Below are 21,755 nucleotides of genomic sequence, written 5' to 3' on the forward strand. Positions count from 1 at the left end.
GTTTACTTAAAACAATGACATTTATTCATTTTGCTTAAAACTTATCTATTTATATATTTGTATAAATAATAATATAAATGTATATAGTACAAAATTCAAAAAGTACAAAAGGGTATATAGCAAAAAATTAATCTCTCTTCTACTCCTGGTTCCCAGACTGCATCAGAAGCAGTCAGTGTTACCAGTTTTTTGCAGTGCCATATATTTTTGATCCCACATAAAGTTATACAATAATAGGGACTTCCCTGGTGGCGCAGTGGATAAGACTCCACGCTCCCAATGCAGGAGGCCTGGGTTTGATTCCTGGTCAGGGAACTAGATCCCACATGCATGCCGCAACTAAGGAGCCCGCCTGCCGCAACTAAGGAGCCCATTTGCCGCAATTAAGACCTGGTGCAACCAAATAAATAAATATTTTTTTTAAATGTAGGAAAAAAAATAAAGTTATACAGTAATAAAAGCATAGGTTTTTAAATTAAAAATCTGAAAAATCTCTTAATTTCCAGAGAATTGTCTTTTACACTAATTTCCTTTAAAGACAATTATGATCTAAAACTGGAGGGAAACAACTGGGAAACAATTTTTAGTTTACACATATCTCCTCTACTTATTTCCAAACTGGCATGTCCAACTTTAGCCATAACCAGTCCGTCTTAAATTATTGCTATTTACAAATGAGCATGTTTTCCTATGCTCCAAGATATTTCCATTCTATTAAGAATATTTACTCCATTTTCTGCATAAAATGACGGCTTTCTGTACAGAGGCATTAAGTTATTTCACTCAATAAATCTTACCTGCAGTTTTCTCACACTTTGTTGTTGACACTTGTCTTTCTCAATTATCTGCTGGTAGAGTCTAGCTCTCAACACACGCAAAGCTATTTCTTTATTTTTTATCTGTGATCGTTCTTGTTGGCATTCTACTACAAGTCCTGAAAAATAACAGGGATCAGAGATAAACTGGAGCCTCCACAAATCAAATTAGAATAGAGATGAGATGTCGATTATATCACAATAAAACTGATAAAAAAGATAGAACTGAGGAACATTTTAAAGGGGGAAAGGTTAATCAGGAAAAGGATGAAAAACATTTTAGATTTAGCACACTCCAGAAACTATTCCTGGGTTATGATGGTAATTGCTTAGATAGCTCTCTAGATTCTGATGTCTAAATGAGGTATTTCAGATGAGAAGGGTATATTGTACAGTACAGGGAAATACAGCCATTATTTTGTAATAACTTTAAATGGAATATAATCTGTAAAAGTGTTGAATCACTATGTTGTACACCTGAAACTAATATAATATTGTAAAAACCAACTATACTTCAAGTAAAAAAAAAACCAGAAAACAGGAAAAAGAAAAAAAGACTTTATATATAGAAACCAATAAAAAGAAACTACCCAAACTCTTTAAAAGGAAGGGTTTATAGTGAAAGTTTCTCAGTTGTCTTGGTTCTAAATCCAGCTAATCAACATATCTAACTGCACACGTTTTGGTTAGTCGACTTCTGGATTTGGGTGGGTTTGGCTCATTGTGTAGCCCAGTTACCAGCCCAAATCTAGCCCCGAAACGGTGACTCTTGAGACTTCAGGCTGTGTTCTTAACTTTGCAGCTACCACTCTGAAGGTCTATATCCAATCCTGCTCCCAGGTACACTAGAGGTGAAAGGTACTTTCCTTTCTGCATCACAAAAACCAAAACCCTCTTAGCTTAGGCTAGTTGCACTGATAAGGCAGTAACTATTTTGCTGGAGATTTTTAAAATTTCTATAAAATTCTACTCTTCAAACTATGTTTTCACCCTGTCTAAATAACCTACATTCACACCTGCTAATAACTTTAAGCAGGCTTCCCCCTTATAGGTTTAATGTTATTTCTTGACTGCTTTATTGTAGCCATGCATTTGGGCTGGGGCACCAACTTGCTCACGTCTTCCAAGCACTTGCCTGGAGCTCTCTTAAATCAGAAATCCTTTTTTCAGCACCCAAAGGAATATGAAAGTTTCCATTTCAAGATAACCAGACAGTCATGAGATTTGTTTCAAATTCCTCTTATTAGCTGACCCATACTGACTTTGTCTATATACCTGTACTGTTCTCATCCAGTGGCTCAAGCCAGACCTTTTCTTACTCACCAGCTCAGTAATTCCTGAGGGAATCACTTCATTATCTATTTTAATACATTTTCTGTAAAGGAGTATTTAATCGTTAAATACTCCCTCAGGAATAGAGGACTGGGGGGAGGGGTAGTGTATGTTGACACAAGGTGCTGGAGTTGTTAAAAAAAAATTATAAAAGGGCTTTGAAAAAAAGGTTTGTGGGTAAGACTTAAGTCCTCTTTAGGTCCAAGAACCACATCTAAGTGAGTAAAAAATTGGCCCAAGGTAGTCTGGCAATACAAGCATCAGTCACTTTTGCAAAGTTAGTAATTTATGGCTGACCAGGGTATAGTGTTTTTTTTTTCTTCTTGAATAAGACACCGTCTATGCTCTCAAGGAGCCTTTATTTTATTTTACTTTTTAAATTCACTTATTTTATTTATTTATTTATTTATTTTTATTTTTGGCTGTGTCGGGTCTTAGTTGCGGCACGCGGGCTCTCTAGTTGCGGCACGTGGGCTCTCTAGTTGTGGTGCGTGGGCTTAGTTGCCCCACAGCCTGTGGGATCTTAGTTCCCCAACCAGGGATCGAACCCGAGTCCCTTGCATTGGGAGGCGGATTCTTAACCACTGGACCACCAGGGATGTCCCCAGGGTGGTTTTATAATCCTCTAATGTTTTAAAGTATTTTAGTTCATTTTTTTCAGAAATTTGGTCACCTTTTACTTTGTTTTTAATTTTTAATTCATCTTAAGCTAATTATTACTGTTTATAATACAGAATACAGGGTTTAGGTAAAACACACTAAGTATTCAACAACTTGTGGATTTCTTAAGTAAATTATGGTAAGCTACAAACATTATAACTTCACTTTTGGTGAGAAAGGATATATTTATATATGCATAGAAAAGAATTTGAAAGGATATACACCAAAGATATATACCAACAATGGTTGTTGGGGATTGTTTTAGATGTTTTCTGTTATTTTGCTCATGTATATAATTCTAGGTTTTTACAGTTTCTAATGGAATGAAAGTCAATAAAGAACTTTAGGGGCTTCCCTGGTGGCGCAGTGGTTGAGAATCCGCCTGCCAATGCAGGGGACATGGATTCAAGTCCTGGTCCAGGAAGGTCCCACATGCCGTGGAGCAACTAAGCCCGTGCATCACAACTACTGAGCCTGCTCTCTAGAGCCTGTGAGACACAACTACTGAAGCCCGCATGCCTAGAGCCCATACTCTGCAACAAGAGAAGCCACTGCAATGAGAAGCCCATGCACCACAACAAAGAGTAGCCCCAGCTCGCCACAACTAAAGAAAGCCTGTGCGCAGCAATGAAGACCCAACACAGCCAAAAATAAATAAATAAATAAATCTATTTAAAAAAAAAACAACTTTAGAACACATCCTCTCACTGTACACAAAAATAAACTCAAAATGGCTTAAAGACTTAAATGTAAGACATGACAGCATAAAACTCCTAGAAGAGATCATAGCCAAAACATTCTGACATAAATCCTACCAATGTTTTCTTAGGTCAGCCTCCCAAGGCAATAGAAATAAAAGCAAAAATAAACAAATGGGACCTAATCAAACTTACAAGCATCTATACAGCAAAGAAAACCATAAACAAGACAAAAAAACAACCCTCAGAATGGGAGAAAATATTTGTAAATGATGCGACAGACAAGGGCTTAATTTCCAAAATATACAAACAGTTCATGCAACTCAATAACAAAAAGCAAACAACCCATTCGAAAAATGGGCAGAAGATCTAAACAGACATTTCTCTAAAGAAGACATACAGATGGCCAATAGGCAAATGAAAAGATGCCCATCATTGCTAACTATTAGAGAAATGAAAATCAAAACTACAAAAACTACCTCACACTGATCAGAATGGCCATCATTAAAAAGTGTATACAAATAATAAATGTCGGAGAATGTGTGGAAAAAAGGGAACCCTCCTACACTGTTGGTGGGAATGTAAGTTGGTGTAGCCATTATGGAAAACAGTATGGAGGTTCCTCAGAAAACTAAAAATAGAGTTGTCATATGACCCAGCAATCCCATTCCTGGGCACATACCCAGACAAAACTATAATTCAAAAAGATGCACGCAACCCTATGTTTATTTGCACTATTTACAATAGCCAAGACATGGAAACAACCTAAATGTCCATCGACAGATGAATGGATAAAGAAGATGTGGTGCATGTATACAATGGAATATTACTCAGCCATAAAAAAGAATGAATAATGCCATTTGCAGCAACATGGATGGACCTAGAAATTATCATACTAAGCGAAGTCAGAAAGAGAAAGCCAAATACCATATGATATCACTTATATGGGGAATCTAAAATACGACACAGGGCTTCCCTGGTGGCGCAGTGGTTAAGAATCCACCTGCCAATGCAGGGGACACGGGTTCGAGCCCTGGTCCGGGAAGATCCCACATGCCATGGAGCAACTAAGCCCGTGAGCCACAACTACTGAGCCTGCGCTCTAGAGCCTGCGTGCCACAACTACTGAAGCCCGCACGCCTGGAGCCCGTGCCCACAACAACAGAAACCACCGCAATGAGAAGCCCACGCACTGCAACGAAGAGTAGCCCCCGCTCGCCGCAACTAGAGAAAGCCCGCACACAGCAACGAAGACCCAACACAGCCAAAAATAAATAAATAAAATAAATAGATTTATATATAAAAAAAGAAAGCCCAGGTGATTTACAAAAGAAAAAAATGACACAAATGAACATATCTACAAAATAGAAACAGACTGACAGACATAGAGAACAGACCTGTGGTTGCCAAGTGGGTGGCAGCGTCGGGGGAGGGAAGGATGACGAGTGTGGGATTAGCAGATGCTAACTAGTATGTACAGGATGGGTAAACAACAAGGTCCTACTATATAGTACAGGGAACTATATTCAATATCCTGTGATAAGTCATAATGGAAAAGAATACGAAAAAAGAACGCATATATCTATAAATGAGTCACTTTGCTGTACAGCAGAAATTAACACAACATTGTACATCAACTATACTTCAATAACATTTTTTTATAAATTGCACTGAAACAACAAGAACAGGAACACAAACTCCATCTGAAATAAAATGAGATGATGAGTGTAGTCTCCAAACACAATAAGACAAAGTGGATGGATTGCTGTACACCTAAAACATTGTTAATCAACTATACTTCAATTTAAAGTTATTTATTTAATTAACTAATTAAAGAAAAAAAAAAAAAGAGGCTGGAAGAATGGCAAATGACTCAGCAGAGAGGAGGAAGGTGAGGTCGAACCCCCTGTCAAGGGAGATGCTGACCAGAACCAAGCCCATCTGCCCGCTGAGGGCCAGACAGGCTCTGGCACTGAGGCACTAATGAGGCACCCCAGAAATCAGGGTTGACAGTTTGGGGACTAGATACAGAAAGTCTATATAACAACTAGATCTTCAAGTCCCCTCCCTCAATCTGCAGGAAGCAGAGAATTAAATAAGGAAAGTTCCAGACTTGAGTCTAAATAGGTGCAAAGGAAGGCAAGTGTGAGGCCTACAACTGAATAAAAAAGGATTAAGTAAAAGTTTGCTTACCGAATGGTGAGACCTTGACCTTACTCTCAGGTGTCCTGGAGGAGGATCCTTCTCAGGAGAAAAACTACCCAAGAGAAAAGATCTACAAATGCTGACATATGAAGGGCTCTAATAAAAAAGCTGATTAATCACCTGACTGCTCTTCAGTTGAAACTTATTAGTGGATAAGTGGCACCCATGCACTCAGCTTTTAGAACCTCACTCTTAAATACACACAGCCAAGGAGGTTCCTTTTCCAAACAGAAGGGAATATGAATACCTTGGGGACCTCGGACCCATGACCCCAGTGTCACCTTTAAAGGGTTTGTGCAAGGAACCAGACAGCAACATAAGACTCTTTCTAAATGCCAAATAGTTTTATAAGATGTGAAAAAAAGTTAAAAGTACAAAAGCAAAAGGACTAGCTTACCTGTGGGGACATGGACAAGTCTGACAGCACTATCAGTTGTATTAACATGCTGCCCTCCTGCTCCTTTGGCTCGAAATGTATCTATTCGTAAATCCTTGGGGTCCACTTTCACATCTACCTAGAACAAAAAGTATAGCATGAGTAAATTCCACACTCAACAAATACTTTAATACTAAATTGATCCCAAATCTTTCAAATAAACTGTACTATTTTGTGTTAAGTCACAGCCATTTGACTAAGAGGTGAAATAACTTAAACCAAAGAAAGAACCATAAACTCCCTATTCCAACGGATGCTGTTTTTTAAAAAAATATTTATTTATTTGGCTGCATCAGGTCTTGGTTGAGGCTTGCAGGCTCTCCAGTTGTGGCGCGTGGGCTCCAGAGCGCGCAGGCTCAGTAGTTGTGGCGTATGGGCTTAGTTGCCCCACATGTGGGATCTTAGCTCCCCGACCAGGGATTGAACCTGTGTCCCCTGCATTGGAAGGCAGATTTTGAACCACTGGACCACCAGGGAAGTCCCCAAAGGATGCTATTTTTAACACTGACTTATGATGCTATGAGATCACTGAGTTATGTAATCTTTCAGAAGTTTCATTATCTATCATCCCACAAAGCTACACTAGATACAAAATATATTTTAAAAATATATATACATACATATAAAGTTAATCCTCATTATTCCCTGATTCTGTATTTGCAAATATACCTACTCACTAGAATTTATTTGTTCCCGCAAGTCAATTATTGCAGCACTTTCACAGTCATTTGCAGACATATGCAGAGGAGCAAAAAATTCAAATTGCTCTACACATGCGTGTTCCCAGCTGAGGTCCAACAAGGTGACTCTCTGCTTTCTTGTTTCAGCTCCTACAGAGATGACAGAGGATGAGGACAGGAGGGGCAGGGCAGGGCAGTGCAAGAAGCTCCGGCTCTGGGGCCAGCTGGACAGGGTTTGAATTTCAACTCTGGCACCTGTGAATGACGTGCCTCAAGGCAAGTCACTTAACACTTCTGAACATCATTTTCTCTTTTGTAAAATAAAGAAAATAGAATCTACCAGGATAGGTTGTTTCTAGGATTTAGGATTATAATCTATGTGAGATATGTATATATATTTTCCCTAGAAAAAACAGTTCAGTATTCACTAAATCAGTATTCACTGTGACTTTGTAGAACATAACTACTGCGAATGAGAATCCACTGTGTGTGTATGTGTGTGCTTGTTAATGGACTGAATGGAGGCACCCCAAAAGATATGTTCTATTCTAACCACCGGAACCTTATTTGGGAAAAGGGTCTTTGCAGACATAATTGCGTTAAGATGAGATCATACTGGATTATTCGAATAGGCCCTAAATCCAATGACAAGTGTCCTTATAAAAGACACCTAGAGGAGAGAGAGGAGGAGACCATGTGAATTTGGAGTCAGAGATTGGAGTTGTACAGCTACGAGCCAAGGAACACATGGAGATACCAGAAGCTGGAAAAGGCAAGGGAGGATTCTCCCTCAGAATCTTTGGAGGGAACATGGCCCTGCCAATACCTTGATTTTGGACTTCTGACCTGTAGAACTGTGGGAGAATACATTTCTGTGGTTTTAAGTTACTAAGCTTGTGGTAATTTGTTATGACAGCCTTAGGAAATTTTCTGATATTTACACACACACACACGAATGCACAGAAATATATATCTATATATGAATATACAGATATATATACAAATATATACAAAATATGCTGTTTTTGAGGGGAGACCTAACATTTTGTTCCACATTTATCATTTATTTCCATGAATGACAGATAGCAAGTATGACCATTCTCTTTGAAAAGTACACTAATAACAGGGTTGAGGTTAGAATCTAACATATAACTTAGTTGGTTGTTCTTTTGTTTCCTCTAAGATGAGTACTATATGGTGAAGAAAACGATTACACAGTGCAAAGATTATACAGGCTTTGTTAAAATATGCCAGGGTTGGCTAGCTTAAAATTTCAATAAACACTGAAGAGATGAAGAGTAATTTCCCATTTCTTGTGGTTACAGTATATTAAGTAGTTATACAGCAAATATGTCGATGTTATATGTCATGTTCTCTTAAATGTTATAGAAACTACCTAATAACTTTTGGGGAATTCTGAACATAGAAACAGTGACTTATTAATATACAAAGAATTTAAAATGTCAATTAAGAGAATAAGGCCCTGTTTAGGAGAATGAAGCTTCACTAAATGAGTTTAATTTTCAAGAATATGAAGACAACAAGGGGATAGGTGAGAATGGGGTGGAAGGAATAAGGATGGAAGCAAGACAACTCTATGGTTTTGATTTCTGAACCACATAAGTGCTGATTACACCAAAAATAAAAGAGAAAAGAGGAAAGAAAAATTAAATCTTAAAAATTAAATACAAGCAGAAACAAATGAATCAAAATATTTACCATAATAATAACATAACCACACAGAAAACCATCATTTCAGATGGTCTTTGAACATATTACTCTGACTGTGCTTTCTTGGTGGGTTACATTCTAAGGACAGAAATCTTAAACATTACTAAGTAGTTTACTGAAAAAATTTGAAACTATTTTATATATAGTATAATAAAGCAAAAAGTAAACATATTAAAAGTGATTAAGAAAGAAGATTTTAACTCCAAGTGGAAAGATATAAAACAAAATGCAAAAAGGTGCAGGATAGATACTCCCTGTAAATTTGAATTGGAAGTAATATTAATAGGAACCTTTTATTTAAAATCATATGTATTTCCTAATTCTATCCACTGAAGAGTCTTGATGTAATAAGCACACTTTAGTAATAATGAGCAGACCTAGTACCCATATGTTGATTTCTGGATACATTCCCCACTAAAAAGAACCAGGTCTGACTCCAAGTCTGAGGCAGGAGAGTACAAGGTAGCCTGGGATGTCTATTATAGCAGAAAGCAAGTAAGCACTCAAAGACTGATTGGGTCATTTCAAAAGGGGCTACCCTAAAAAGGCTACTACCGGCCAAATGGGACAATTTGAACATTAAAAACAATAGTGATTACCCAGCCTCAGCAATCACACAAGAAAAAGTAATAAAAGGAATCCAATTGGAAAGGAAGAAGTAAAACTGTCACTGTTTGCAGATGACATGGTAATATACATAGAAAATCCTAAAGACACCACCAAAAAACTTCTAGGGCTCATCAATGAATCTGGTAAAGTTGTAGGATACAAAACTAATATACATAAATATGTTGCATTTCTATACACTAACAACAAACTATGAGAAAGAGAAATTAAGACAACAACCCCATTTACAATAGCATCAAAAAGAATAGAATACCGGGACTTCCCTGGTGGCGTAGTGGTTAAGAATCCACCTGCCAATGCAGGGGACACAGGTTCGAGCCCTGGTCTGGGAAGATCCCACATGCCGCAGAGCAACTAAGCCCGTGCACCACAACTACTAAGCCTGCGCTCTAAAGCCCACGAGCCACAACTACTGAAGCCCACGTCCCAACTACTGAAGCCCACGTCCCAACTACTGAAGCCTGCCCACCTAGAGCCCGTGCTCCGCAACAAGAGAAGCCACCGCAATGAGAAGGCCGCGCACCACAAAGAAGAGTAGCCCCCGCTCGCCGCAACTAGAGAAAGCCCGCACGCAGCAACGAAGACCCAACACAGCCAAATACAAATAAATAAAATAAATAAATTTATAAAAAAAAAAAAAGAATAGAATACCTAGGAATAAACCTACCTAAGGAGGTAAAAGACCTGTACTCAGAAAACAAGACACTGATGAAAGAACCTGAAGATGACACAGATGGAAAAACATACTGTGTTCATAGATTGGAAGAATTATATGTTAAAATGACCACACTACCCAAGGCAACCTACAGACTCAATGAAATCCCTATCAAAATACCAATGGCGGGCTTCCCTCGTGGCGCAGTGGTTGAGAGTCTGCCTGCCGATGCAGGAGACATGGGTTCGAGCCCTCGTCTGGGAAGATCCCACATGCCGCGGAGCAACTAGGCCCGTGTGCCACAACTACTGAGCCTGCGCGTCTGGAGCCTGTACGCCACAACAAGAGAGGCCGCGACAGTGAGAGGCCCGTGCACCGCGATGAAGAGTGGCCCCCGCTTGCCACAACTAGAGAAAGCCCTCGCACAGAAGCGAAGACCCAACACAGCCAAAAATAAGTAAATAAATTTATAAAAAAAAAATACCAATGGCATTTTTCACAGAATTAGAACAAATAATTTTAAAATTTGTATGGAAACTCAAGAAACCACAAATAGCCAAAACAATCTTGAGAAAGAAGAACAGAGCTGGAGCTATCACACTCCCTAACTTCAGAATGCACCACAAAGCTACAGTAATCAAAACAGTATAGTACTGGCACAAAAACAGATACATAGATCAATGAAACAGAATAATGAGCCCAGAAGTAAAACCAAACACTTATGGTCAATTAATGTGCAACAAAGGAGGTAAGAATATACAATGGGGAAAAGACACCCTTTTCAATAAGTGGTCCTGGGAACTCTGGACAGCTACATGTAAAGGAGTGAAATTAGAACATTTTCTCATTCCATATACAAAAATAAACTCAAAATGAATTTAAGACCTAAATGTAAGACCATAAAACTCCTAGAAGAAAATATAGGCAGAACACTCTTTGACATAAATTGTAGCAATATTTTTTGGATATGTCTCCTAAAGGAAAATGAAAAATGAAAAACAAAAATGAACAAATGGGACCTAATCAAACTTAAATGCTTTTGCACAGCATAGGAAAAAACAGATAAAGAAAAAGACAACCTACTGAATGGGAGAAAATACTTGCTAATGATATGATGATAAGGGGTTAATATCTAAAATATATAAACAGCTCATATAACTCAACATAAAAAAAAACAAACAACCCAATCAAAAAATAGGCAGAAGACATGAACAGACATTTTTCCAAAGAAGACATTCAGATGGCCAACAAGCACAGGACAAGACGCTCAGCATCACTAATCATCAGAGAAATGCATATCAAAACCACAGTGAGATATCACCTCACACCTGTCAGAATGGGTATCATCAGAAAGACCAAAAACAACAAGTATCGGTGGGGATGTGAAGAAATGGGAACCCTTGTACACTGTGGGAATGTAAATTGGTGCAGCCCCTGTGGAAACCAGTATGGAGGCTCCTCAAAAAACTAAAAACAGAACTACCATACAATCCAGCAATTCCACTCCTGGGGTGTATATCCGAAAAAAACCGAAAACATTAATTCAAAAAGATATATGCACCACGGTGTTCATAGCAGCATTATTTACAATTGCCAAGGCATGGAAGCAACCTAAGTGGCCATCAACAGATGAATGGATAAAGAAGATGTGGTATATATATGCAATGGCATATTACTCAGCCATAAAAAATAATGAAATTTTGCCATTTGCAATAACATGGATGTATTTGGAGGGTACTGTGCTTAGTGAAATAAGTCAGACAAAGACAAATACTGTATGATATCACTTACATGTGGAATCTAAAAAATAAAACAAACTAGTGAATATAGCAAAAAAGAAATAGACTCATAGATATACAGAACAAACCAGTGGTTACCAGTGGGGAGAGGGGAGGGGAGAGGGGAAGAATAGAGGTAGGGGAGTAAGATGTACAGACTATTATGTATAAAATAAATGAGCCACAAGGATATATTGTACAGCACAGGGAATACAGCCAATATTTCATAAAAACTATAAAACTTAAAAAGATTGTGAATCACTATGTTGTACACCTGAAACTAATATAATATTGTAAATCAACTATACCTCAATTTAATAAGAAAGAAAAACAATAGTGATGATAACTCACTGAATGTAAAAAATCCATAGGTCTATAATGGGGTCAATATATGAAATTCAATATATGAGTTTATAGTGAGGTAAAATAAAGAGAAAGAGAGGAGGAGCTTCAAGATGGCTGAAGAGTAAGACGGGGAGATCACCTTCCTCCCCACAGATACATCAGAAATACATCTACATGTGGAACTGCTCCTATAGAACACCTACTGAACGCTGGCAGAAGACCTCAGACCTCCCAAAAGGCAAGAAACTCCCCCACGTACCTGGGTAGGGCAAAAGAAAAAAGAAAAAACAGAGACAAAGAATAGGGACGGGACCTGCATCAGTGGGAGGGAGCTGTGAAGGAGGTTCTACACACTAGGAAGCCCCTTCGTGGGCAGAGACTGCTGGTGGCAGAGGGGGAAAGCTTTGGAGCCACGGAGGAGAGCACAGCCACAGGGGTGCAGAGGGCACAGCGGAGAGATTCCCGCACAGAGGATCGGTGCCGGCCAGCACTCACCAGCCCGAGAGGCTTGTCTGCTCACCCGCCGGGATGGGCGGGGGCTGGGAGCTGAGGCTCCGGCTTCCGTCGGATCCCGGGTAGAGGACTGGGGTTGGCGGCGTGAACACAGCCTGAAGGGGGCTAGTGCGCCACGGCTAGCCGGGAGGGAGTCCGGGAAAAAGTCTGGACCTGCCGAAGAGACAAGAGACTTTTTCTTGCCTCTTTGTTTCCTGGTGCGCGAGGAGAGGGGATTAAGAGCGCCGCTTAAAGGAGCTCCAGAGACAGGCGCGAGCCGCGGCTATCAGCGTGGACCCCAGAGACGGGCATGAGACGCTAAGGCTGCTGCTGCAGCCACCAAGAAGCCTGTGTGCAAGCACAGGTCACTATCCACACCGCCCCTCCCGGGAACCTGTGCAGCCCGCCACTGCCAGGGTCCCGTGATCCGGGAACAACTTCCCCGGGAGAACACACGGCGCGCCTCAGGCTGGTGCAACATCACACCGGCCTCTGCCGCCGCAGGCCCGCCCCGCATCCGTACGCCTCCCTTCCCCCAGCCTGAGTGAGCCAGAGCCCCCGAATCAGCCTATCCTTTAACCCCGTCCTGTCTGAGCAAAGGACAGGCGCCCTCAGGCGACCTACACACAGAGACGGGTCCAAATCCAAAGCTGAACCCCGGGAGCTGTGCGAACAAAGAAAAGAAAGGGAAATTTCTCCCAGCAGCCTCAGGAGCAGCAGATTAAATCTCCACAGTCAACTTGATGAACCCTGCATCTGTGGAATACCTGAATAGACAACCAATCATCCCAAACTGAGGAGGTGGACTTTGGGAGCAACAATATATATATATTTTTCCCCTTTTTCTCTTTTTGTGAGTGTGTATGTGTATGATTCTGTGTGTGGTTTTGTCTGTATAGCTTTGCTTTTACCATTTGTCCTAGGGTTCTGTCTTTTTTTTTTTTTATTACTTAAAAAAATTTTTTTTTCTTAATAATTACTTTTTATTTTAATAACTTTATTTTATTTTATTTTACTTTATTTTATTTTATCTTCTTTCTTCCTTCCTCCCTTCCTCCCTCCCTCCCTCCCTCTCTCTCTCTCTCTTTCTTTCTTTCTTTTCTCTCTTTTATTCTGAGCCGTGTGGAGGACAGGGTCTTGGTGCTCCAGCCAGGCGTCAGGGCTGTGCCACTGAGGTGGGAGAGCCAAGTTCAGGACACTGGTCCACAAGAGACCTCCCAGCTCCACGTAATATCAAACGGCGAAAATCTCCCAGAGATCTCCATCTCAACATCAAGACCCAGCTTCACTCAACGACCAGCAAGCTACAGTGCTGGACACCCTATGCCAAACAACTAGCAAGACAGGAACACAACCCCATCCATTAGCAGAGAGGCCGCCTAAAATCATAATAAGGCCACAGACACCCCAAAACACACCACCAGACGTGGACCTGCCCACCAGAAAGACAAGATCCAGCCTCATCCACCGGAACACAGGCACTAGTCCCCTCCACCAGGAAGCCTACACAACACACTGAACCAACCTTAGCCACTGGGGACAGACACCAAAAACAACAGGAACTACGAACCTGCAGCCTGTGAAAAGGAGATCCCAAACACAGTAAGTTTAACAAAATGAGAAGACAGAGAAACACACGGCAGATGAAGGAGCAAGGCAAAAACCCACCATACCTAACACATGAGGAGGAAATACGCAGTCTACCTGAAAAAGAATTCAGAATAATGATAGTAAAGATGATCCAAAATCTTGGAAATAGAATGGAGAAAATACAAGAAACGTTTAACAAGGACCTAGAAGAACTAAACAGCAAATATACAGAGATGAACAACACAATAAATGAAATTAAAAATTCTCTAAAAGGGATCAATAGCAGAAAAACTGAGACAGAAGAACGGATAAGTGACCTGGAAGATAAAATAGTGGAAATACCTACTGCAGAGCAGAATAAAGAAGAAAGAATGAAAAGAATTGAGGACAGTCTCAGAGACCTCTGGGACAACATTAAACGCACCAACATTCGAATTATAGGGGTCCCAGAAGAAGAAGAGAAAAAGAAAGGGACTGAGAAAATATCTGAAGAGATTATAGTTGAAAACTTCCCTAATATGGGAAAGGAAATAGTTAAGTCCAGGAAGCACAGAGAGTCCCATACAGGATAAATCCAAGGAGAAACACGCCAAGACACATATTAATCAAACTATCAAAAATTGAATACAAAGAACAAATATTAAAAGCAGCAAGGAAAAAACAACAAGTAACACATAAGGGAATCCCCATAAGGTTAACAGCTGATCTTTCAGCAGAAACTCTGCAAGCCAGAAGGGAGTGGCAGGACATATTTAAAGTGATGAAAGAGAAAAACCTACAACCAAGACTACTCTACCCAGCAAGGATCTCATTCAGATTTCACGGAGAAATCAAAAGCTTCACAGACAAGCAAAAGCTAAGAGAATTCAGCACCACCACACCACTTTACAACAAATGCTAAAGGAACTTCTCTAGGCAGGAAAACACAAGAGAAGGAAAAGACCTACAATAATAAACCCAAAACAATTAAGAAAATGGTAATAGGAACATACATATCGATAATTACCTTAAATGTAAATGGATTAAATGCTCCAACCAAAAGACATAGACTGGCTGAATGGATACAAAAACAAGACCCGTATATATGCTGTCTACAAGAGACCCACTTCAGACCTAGGGACACATACAGACTGAAAGTGAGGGGATGGAAAAAGATATTCCATGCAAATGGAAATCAAAAGAAAGTTGGAGTAGCAATTCTCATATCAGACAAAACAGACTTTAAAACAAAGACTATTACAAGAGACAAAGCAGGACACTACATAATGATCAAGGTATTAATCCAAGAAGAAGATATAACAACTGTAAATATTTATGCACCCAACATAGGAGCACTTCAATACATAAGGCAAATACTAACAGCCATAAAAGGGGAAATCGACAGTAACGCAATCATAGTAGGGGACTTTAACACCCCACTTTCACAAATGGACAGATCATCCAAAATGAAAATAAACAAGGAAACACAAGCTTTAAATGATACATTAAACAAGATGGACTTAATTGATATTTATAGGACATTCCATCCAAAACAACAGAATACACACTCTTCTCAAGTGCTCATGGAACACTCTCCAGGATAGATCATATCTTGGGTCACAAATCAAGCCTTGGTAAATTGAAGAAAATTGAAATCGTATCAAGTATCTTTTCCGACCACAACGCTATGAGACTAGATGTCAATTAAAGGAAAAAAATCTGTAAGAAATACAAACACATGGAGGCTAAACAACACATTACTTAATAACCAAGAGATCACTGAAGAAATCAAAGAGGAAATCAAAAAATACCTAGAAACAAATGACAATGAAAACGCAACAACCCAAAACCTATGGGATGCAGCAAAAGCAGTTCTAAGAGGGAAGTTTATACAAGCCTACCTTAAGAAAGAAGAAACATCTCAAATAAACAAGCTAACCTTACACCTAAAGCAATTAGAGAAAGAAGAACAAAAAACCCCAAAGTTAGCAGAAGGAGGGAAATCATAAAGATCAGATCAGAAATAAATGAAAAAGAAATGAAGGAAACGATAGCACAGATCAGTAAAACTAAAAGCTGGTTCTTTGAGAAGATAAACAAAATTGATAAACCATTAGCCAGACTTATCAAGAAAAAAAGGGAGAAGACTCAAATCAATAGAATTAGAAATGAAAAAGGGGAAGTAACAACTGGCACTGCAGAAATACAAAGGATAATGAGAGATTACTACAAGCAACTATATGCCAATAAAATGGACAACCTGGAAGAAATGGACAAATTCTTAGAAATGCACAACCCTCCGAGACTGAACCAGGAAGAAATAGAAAATATGAACAGACCAATCACAAGCACTGAAATTGAAACTGGGATTAAAAATCTTCCAACAAACAAAAGCCCAGGACCAGATGGCTTCACAGGCGAATTCTATCAAACATTTAGAGAAGAGCTAACACCTATCCTTTTCAAACTCTTCCAAACTATAGCAGAGGGAGGAACACTTCCAAACTCATTCTACGAGGCCACGATCACCCTGATACCAAAACCAGACAAAGATGTCACAAAGAAATAGAACTACAGGCCAATATCACTGATGAACATAGATGCAAAAATCCTCAACAAAATACTAGCAAACAGAATCCAACAGCACATTAAAAGGATCATACATTATGATCAAGTGGGGTTTATCCCAGGAATGCAAGGATTCTTCAATATACGCAAATCAATCAACATGATACACCATATTAACAAGTTGAAGGAGAAAAACCATATGATCATCTCAACAGATGCAGAGAAAGCTTTCGAGAAAATTCAACACCGATTTATGATAAAAACCCTCCAGAAAGTAGGCATAGAGGGAGCTTTCCTCAACATAATAAAGGCCATATATGACAAATCCACAGCCAACATCATTCTCAATGGTGAAAAACTGAAACCATTTCCACTAAGATCAGCAACAAGACAAGGTTGCCAACTCTCACCACTATAATTCAACATAGTTTTGGAAGTTTTAGCCACAGCAATCAGAGAACAAAAAGAAATAAAGGAATCCAAACTGGAAAAGAAGAAGTAAAGCTGTCACTGTTTGCAGATGACATGATACTATACATAGAGAATCCTAAAGATGCTACCAGAAAACTACTAGAGCTAATCAATGAATTTGGTAAAGTAGCAGGATACAAAATTAATGGACAGAAATCTCGTGCATTCCTATACACTAATGATGAAAAATCTGAAAGTGAAATTAAGAAAACACTCCCATTTACCATTGCAACAAAAAGAATAAAATATCTAGGAATAAACCTACCTAAGGAGACAAAAGACCTGTATGCAGAAAATATAAGACACTGATGAAAGTAATTAAAGATGATACAAACAGATGGAGAGATATACCATGTTCTTGAATTGGAAGAATCAACATTGTGAAAATGACTATACTACCCAAAGCAATCTACAGATTCAATGCAATCTCAATCAAACTACCACTGGCATTTTTCACAGAACTCGAACAAAAAATTTCACAATTTGTATGGAAACGCAAAAGACCCCGAATAGCCAAAGCAATCTGGAGAAAGAAAAATGGAGCTGGAGGAATCAGGCTCCCTGACTTCAGACTATATTACAAAGCTACAGTAATCAAGACAGTTTGGTACTGGCACAAAAACAGAAATATAGATCAATGGAACAGGATAGAAAGCCCAGAGATAAACCCACGCACATATGTTCACCTTATCTTTGATAAAGGAGGCAAGAATATACAGTGGAGAAAAGACAGCCTCTTCAATATTTGGTGCTGGGAAAACTGGACAGCTACATGTAAAAGAATGAGATTATAACACTCCCTAACACCATACACAAAAATAAACTCAAAATGGATTAAAGACCTAAATGTAAGGCCAGACACCATCAAACTCTTAGAGGAAAACATAGGCAGAACACTCTATGACATAAATCACAGCAAGATCCTTTTTGACCCACCTCCTAGAGAAATGGAAATAAAAAGAAAAATAAACAAATGGGACCTAATGAAACTTAAAAGCTTTTGCACAGCAAAGGAAACCATAAACAAGACGAAAAGACAACCCTCAGAATGGGATAAAATATTTGCAAATGAAGCAACTGACAAAGGATTAATCTCCAAAACATACAAGCAACTCATGCAGCTCAATATCAGAAAAACAAACAACCAATCCAAAAATGGGCAGAAGACCTAAATAGACATTTCTCCAGAGAAGATATACAGATTGCCAACAAACACATGAAAGAATGCTCAACATCATTAATCATTAGAGAAATGCAAATCAAAACTACAATGAGATATCATCTCACACTGGTCATAATGGCCATGATCAGAAAATCTACAAACAATAAATGCTGGAGAGGGTGTGGAGAAAAGGGAACACTCTTGCACTGTTGGTGGGAATGTAAATTGATACAGCCACTATGGAGAACTGTATGGAGGTTCCTTAAAAAACTAAAAATAGAACTACCATACAACCCAGCAATCCCACTACTGGGCATATATCCGGAGAAAACCATAATTCAAAAAGAGTCATGTACCAAAATGTTCATTGCAGCTCTATTTACAATAGCCAGGACATGGAAGCAACCTAAGTGTCCATCAACAGATGAATGGATAAAGAAGATGCGGCACATATATAAAAAGGAATGAAACGGAGTTATTTGTAGTGACGTGGATGGACCTAGAGACTGTCATACAGAGTGAAGTAAGTCAGAAAGAGAAAAACTAATACCGTATGCTAACACATATATATGGAATCTAAAAAAAAAAAAAAAGAAAAGAAAATGGTCAGAAGAACTTAGGGGCAAGATGGGAATAAAGATGCAGACCTAGTAGAGAATGGACTTGAGGATATGGGGAGGGGGAAGGGTAAGCTGGGACAAAGTGAGAGAGTGGCATGGACATATATACACTACCAAACGTAAAATAGATAGCTAGTGGGAAGTAGCCGCATAGTACAGGGAGATCAGCTCGGTGCTTTGGGACCACCTAGAGGGGTGGGATAGGGAGGGTGGGAGGGAGGGAGATGCAAGAGGGAAGAGATATGGGGACATATGTATACGTATAACTGATTCACTTTGTTATAAAGCAGAAACTGACACACCATTGTAGGGCAATTATACTCTAATAAAGATGTTAAAAAAAAAAAAAGAAAGAGAGCAAGAAGAAAGGAGGAGAGAAGGTAGTGGGGAGGAAAGTTCCTTACAGAAAAGAATGCCAGGTAATACATGTAGAAGGAATGATAGAATTAGAAAATCACCATTTTGCAATCCCAAACTAAATAAATAATTCAGGCAAAGATCATTAATGGATGTTAAAACCACAGAAGAAAAGTTGTTGGGAATAGGATATATTACCCTAGAGATTACTTAGTAATTACAAAGGGAAAAATACACTTTCATAATGGAGATATTTTTGTGGTCACCATCTTAACTAAATGCTCAAACCAATCCTCACTAAGAGTGGGACAATATGATATTCTATGCCTTCTGATAAGATGCAACATGAATATAACTACACCTGAAAAGTATTCTTGCTCAAAATGTATAACCTGAATAGAATGGAACATTTAAATATAACTTTCAATACAACATAGGACATAAAGGAACAATTTAAAGAATACTATGAGGAAACAATCAGATGAATCCAGATGTGGAACATTCTATAAGGCAAATGGTCTAGACTCTTCAAAAAGTCAATGTCATTAAAAGAAAAAAAAAAGAAAAGTTGGGAGACTGGTTCCAGACTTAAAGAGATATAACAACCAATTGCAATGAGTGAAATTTGACGTGATCCTGGTTAAAAAAATTGCTATAAAAATAAATTGTGATATTGTGATTTATAATAATATATATTGGTCTTTGTCCAGTTCTCACCCTAAGCCCCTTTCAACCACACTTGAGTTTATGTTAATGAGGTGATATTTGGAAAGCCTCTAGATAACCACAGGATGGGGGGCTGATCCCAGGGGAACCAACCACTTAATTAGAGGGTTGGAACTTTCATCTCCACTGCACTTCCAACCTCCAGGGAGTGGAATCCCCAAAGCCCAATGATTTAACCAATCATGTCTATGTATGGAAGCCTCCATAAAAATCCCCAAAGCACAGGGTTCAGAGAGCTGCCAGGCTGATGAACACATGAAGCTGCTGGAAGGGTAGCGAGCCTGGAGAGGGTACAGAACCTCTGCACCTCTTCCCACATACTTTGTCCTATGCACTTCTTCCATCTGTCTATTCCTGAGTTGTATCTTTTGTAATAAGCCAGTAGTCTAGTAAGGAAACTGTTTTCCTGAATTCTGTGAGCCACTTTAGTATTATTTAACCTAAGGAGGGGGTCATGGGAACCTCCAGATGGATAACCAGTTGATCAGAAACACAGGAGACAACCAGGCCTTGGGATTGGCCTCTGAAGCGGACGGGGAGGCTCTCTTGTGGGACTGAGTCTAGCCTGTAGGATCTGACGCCATCTCCAGGTAGATGGGGTCAGAACTGAGTTGAATTGTAGGACGACCACATGCTGTCCACAGAGAATTGAAGAACTACTTCGTCGGGGGGGGAATGAACTCCACACATTTGGAGTGTAGAAGTACTCTGTGAGTATATAGAACACACAGGAGTTTTTCCTAGACAATAAAATTATGGTTGATCTTCATACATAATGGTATAGAGTTTAGGTAGGAGGTTACCTCATCTGGTTGAGGGAGGACGATAACCGACATTGTTCCCGTGTGAATACGCTGCATCCTTGACGACAGGCCCACCTCAGGGATTCGCTGAACTCGGTGAATCCCACCTTCATACTTCAAATGCTTATAGACACTGTCACCGGAAATTCGGGCGGCTGCATGATGTAGCCCACCTATGAAAAAATGTTCCAGCAATATTAATGAATTCTACTTTGAAAGGGATCAGGATCTTAGATGCCCTTAATGTAAGGCCTGGATGTGAGCACAGAGCCTGAGATGAGAACATAAGGTAGGTACAAAACTATATTTTCCCAGTGTAAGTGAATTAATCTATAAAAGGAAACATACCAAAATATTATTTATGGTTACCTCTGGAGAATAGAATAACAGCATGTTTTTCATTTTACTTTTTATACTTTTTTTGTTGCTAAGTTTTATATAATGAACAAATTTCACTTTTACAAAAATAGTATTAGAAAAAAAGAATACTGGGATGTTTTCTACATTGAACTATACCATGCAATCTTAGGCTAATTTGGTGCCATATATAAAAGAGTGTTCAGTAACATAGTAATTTGATAATGATGAATAATTCTATAGGTTCTCTCAAGTTCTCAAGAATCTATTGAAATTTAGCTCTTGCTTATCTGTGGAGTGGGAAGATAAGCACAAAAAAATCTTAATGCCTAGGCTAGTTTCTTATTGACCATGTTTTTTAAAAATGTTTTTATTACAAAATAATATACATGGAAAACCACATGAATGAAATGTATAGTTCAAGATCAAGAAAAAGAACTTTGTTGGACTTCTCTGGCGGTCCAGAGGTTAAGACTCTGCACTTCCACTGCAGGGGGCACAGGTTCGATCCCTGATCAGGGAACTAAGATCCCACATGCCACGCAGCGTGGCCACAAAAAAAAAAAGGAAAGAAAAAGAACTTTGTCAGGCACCCCCAAAGCCCTCTCACATGCCCCTTCCTAGTTACAATCCCCTCCCCTTCTCATGAGTAACCATTATCCTTCTAT

General features: G+C 39.2%; 1 protein-coding gene across 3 annotated transcripts in view; it reads right to left on the bottom strand.

Moving 5' to 3' along the window:
• MTRF1 (mitochondrial translation release factor 1) overlaps positions 1 to 21,755 on the bottom strand; it is a 44,792-nt gene that overhangs the window by 7,156 nt on the left and 15,881 nt on the right. For all 3 annotated transcript variants that reach the window (XM_061170766.1, XM_061170765.1, XM_061170767.1), the window contains 3 exons: positions 20,731 to 20,903; positions 6,108 to 6,225; positions 798 to 934 (listed from right to left, as the gene is read on the bottom strand). In XM_061170766.1, the coding sequence (XP_061026749.1) occupies positions 798 to 934; positions 6,108 to 6,225; positions 20,731 to 20,903 (428 nt within the window). The remainder of the gene's footprint in view (positions 1 to 797; positions 935 to 6,107; positions 6,226 to 20,730; positions 20,904 to 21,755) is intronic.

The sequence above is a fragment of the Eubalaena glacialis genome, chromosome 16, assembly GCF_028564815.1.
Source record: "Eubalaena glacialis isolate mEubGla1 chromosome 16, mEubGla1.1.hap2.+ XY, whole genome shotgun sequence".
In the NCBI taxonomy this organism is placed as follows: domain Eukaryota; kingdom Metazoa; phylum Chordata; class Mammalia; order Artiodactyla; family Balaenidae; genus Eubalaena; species Eubalaena glacialis.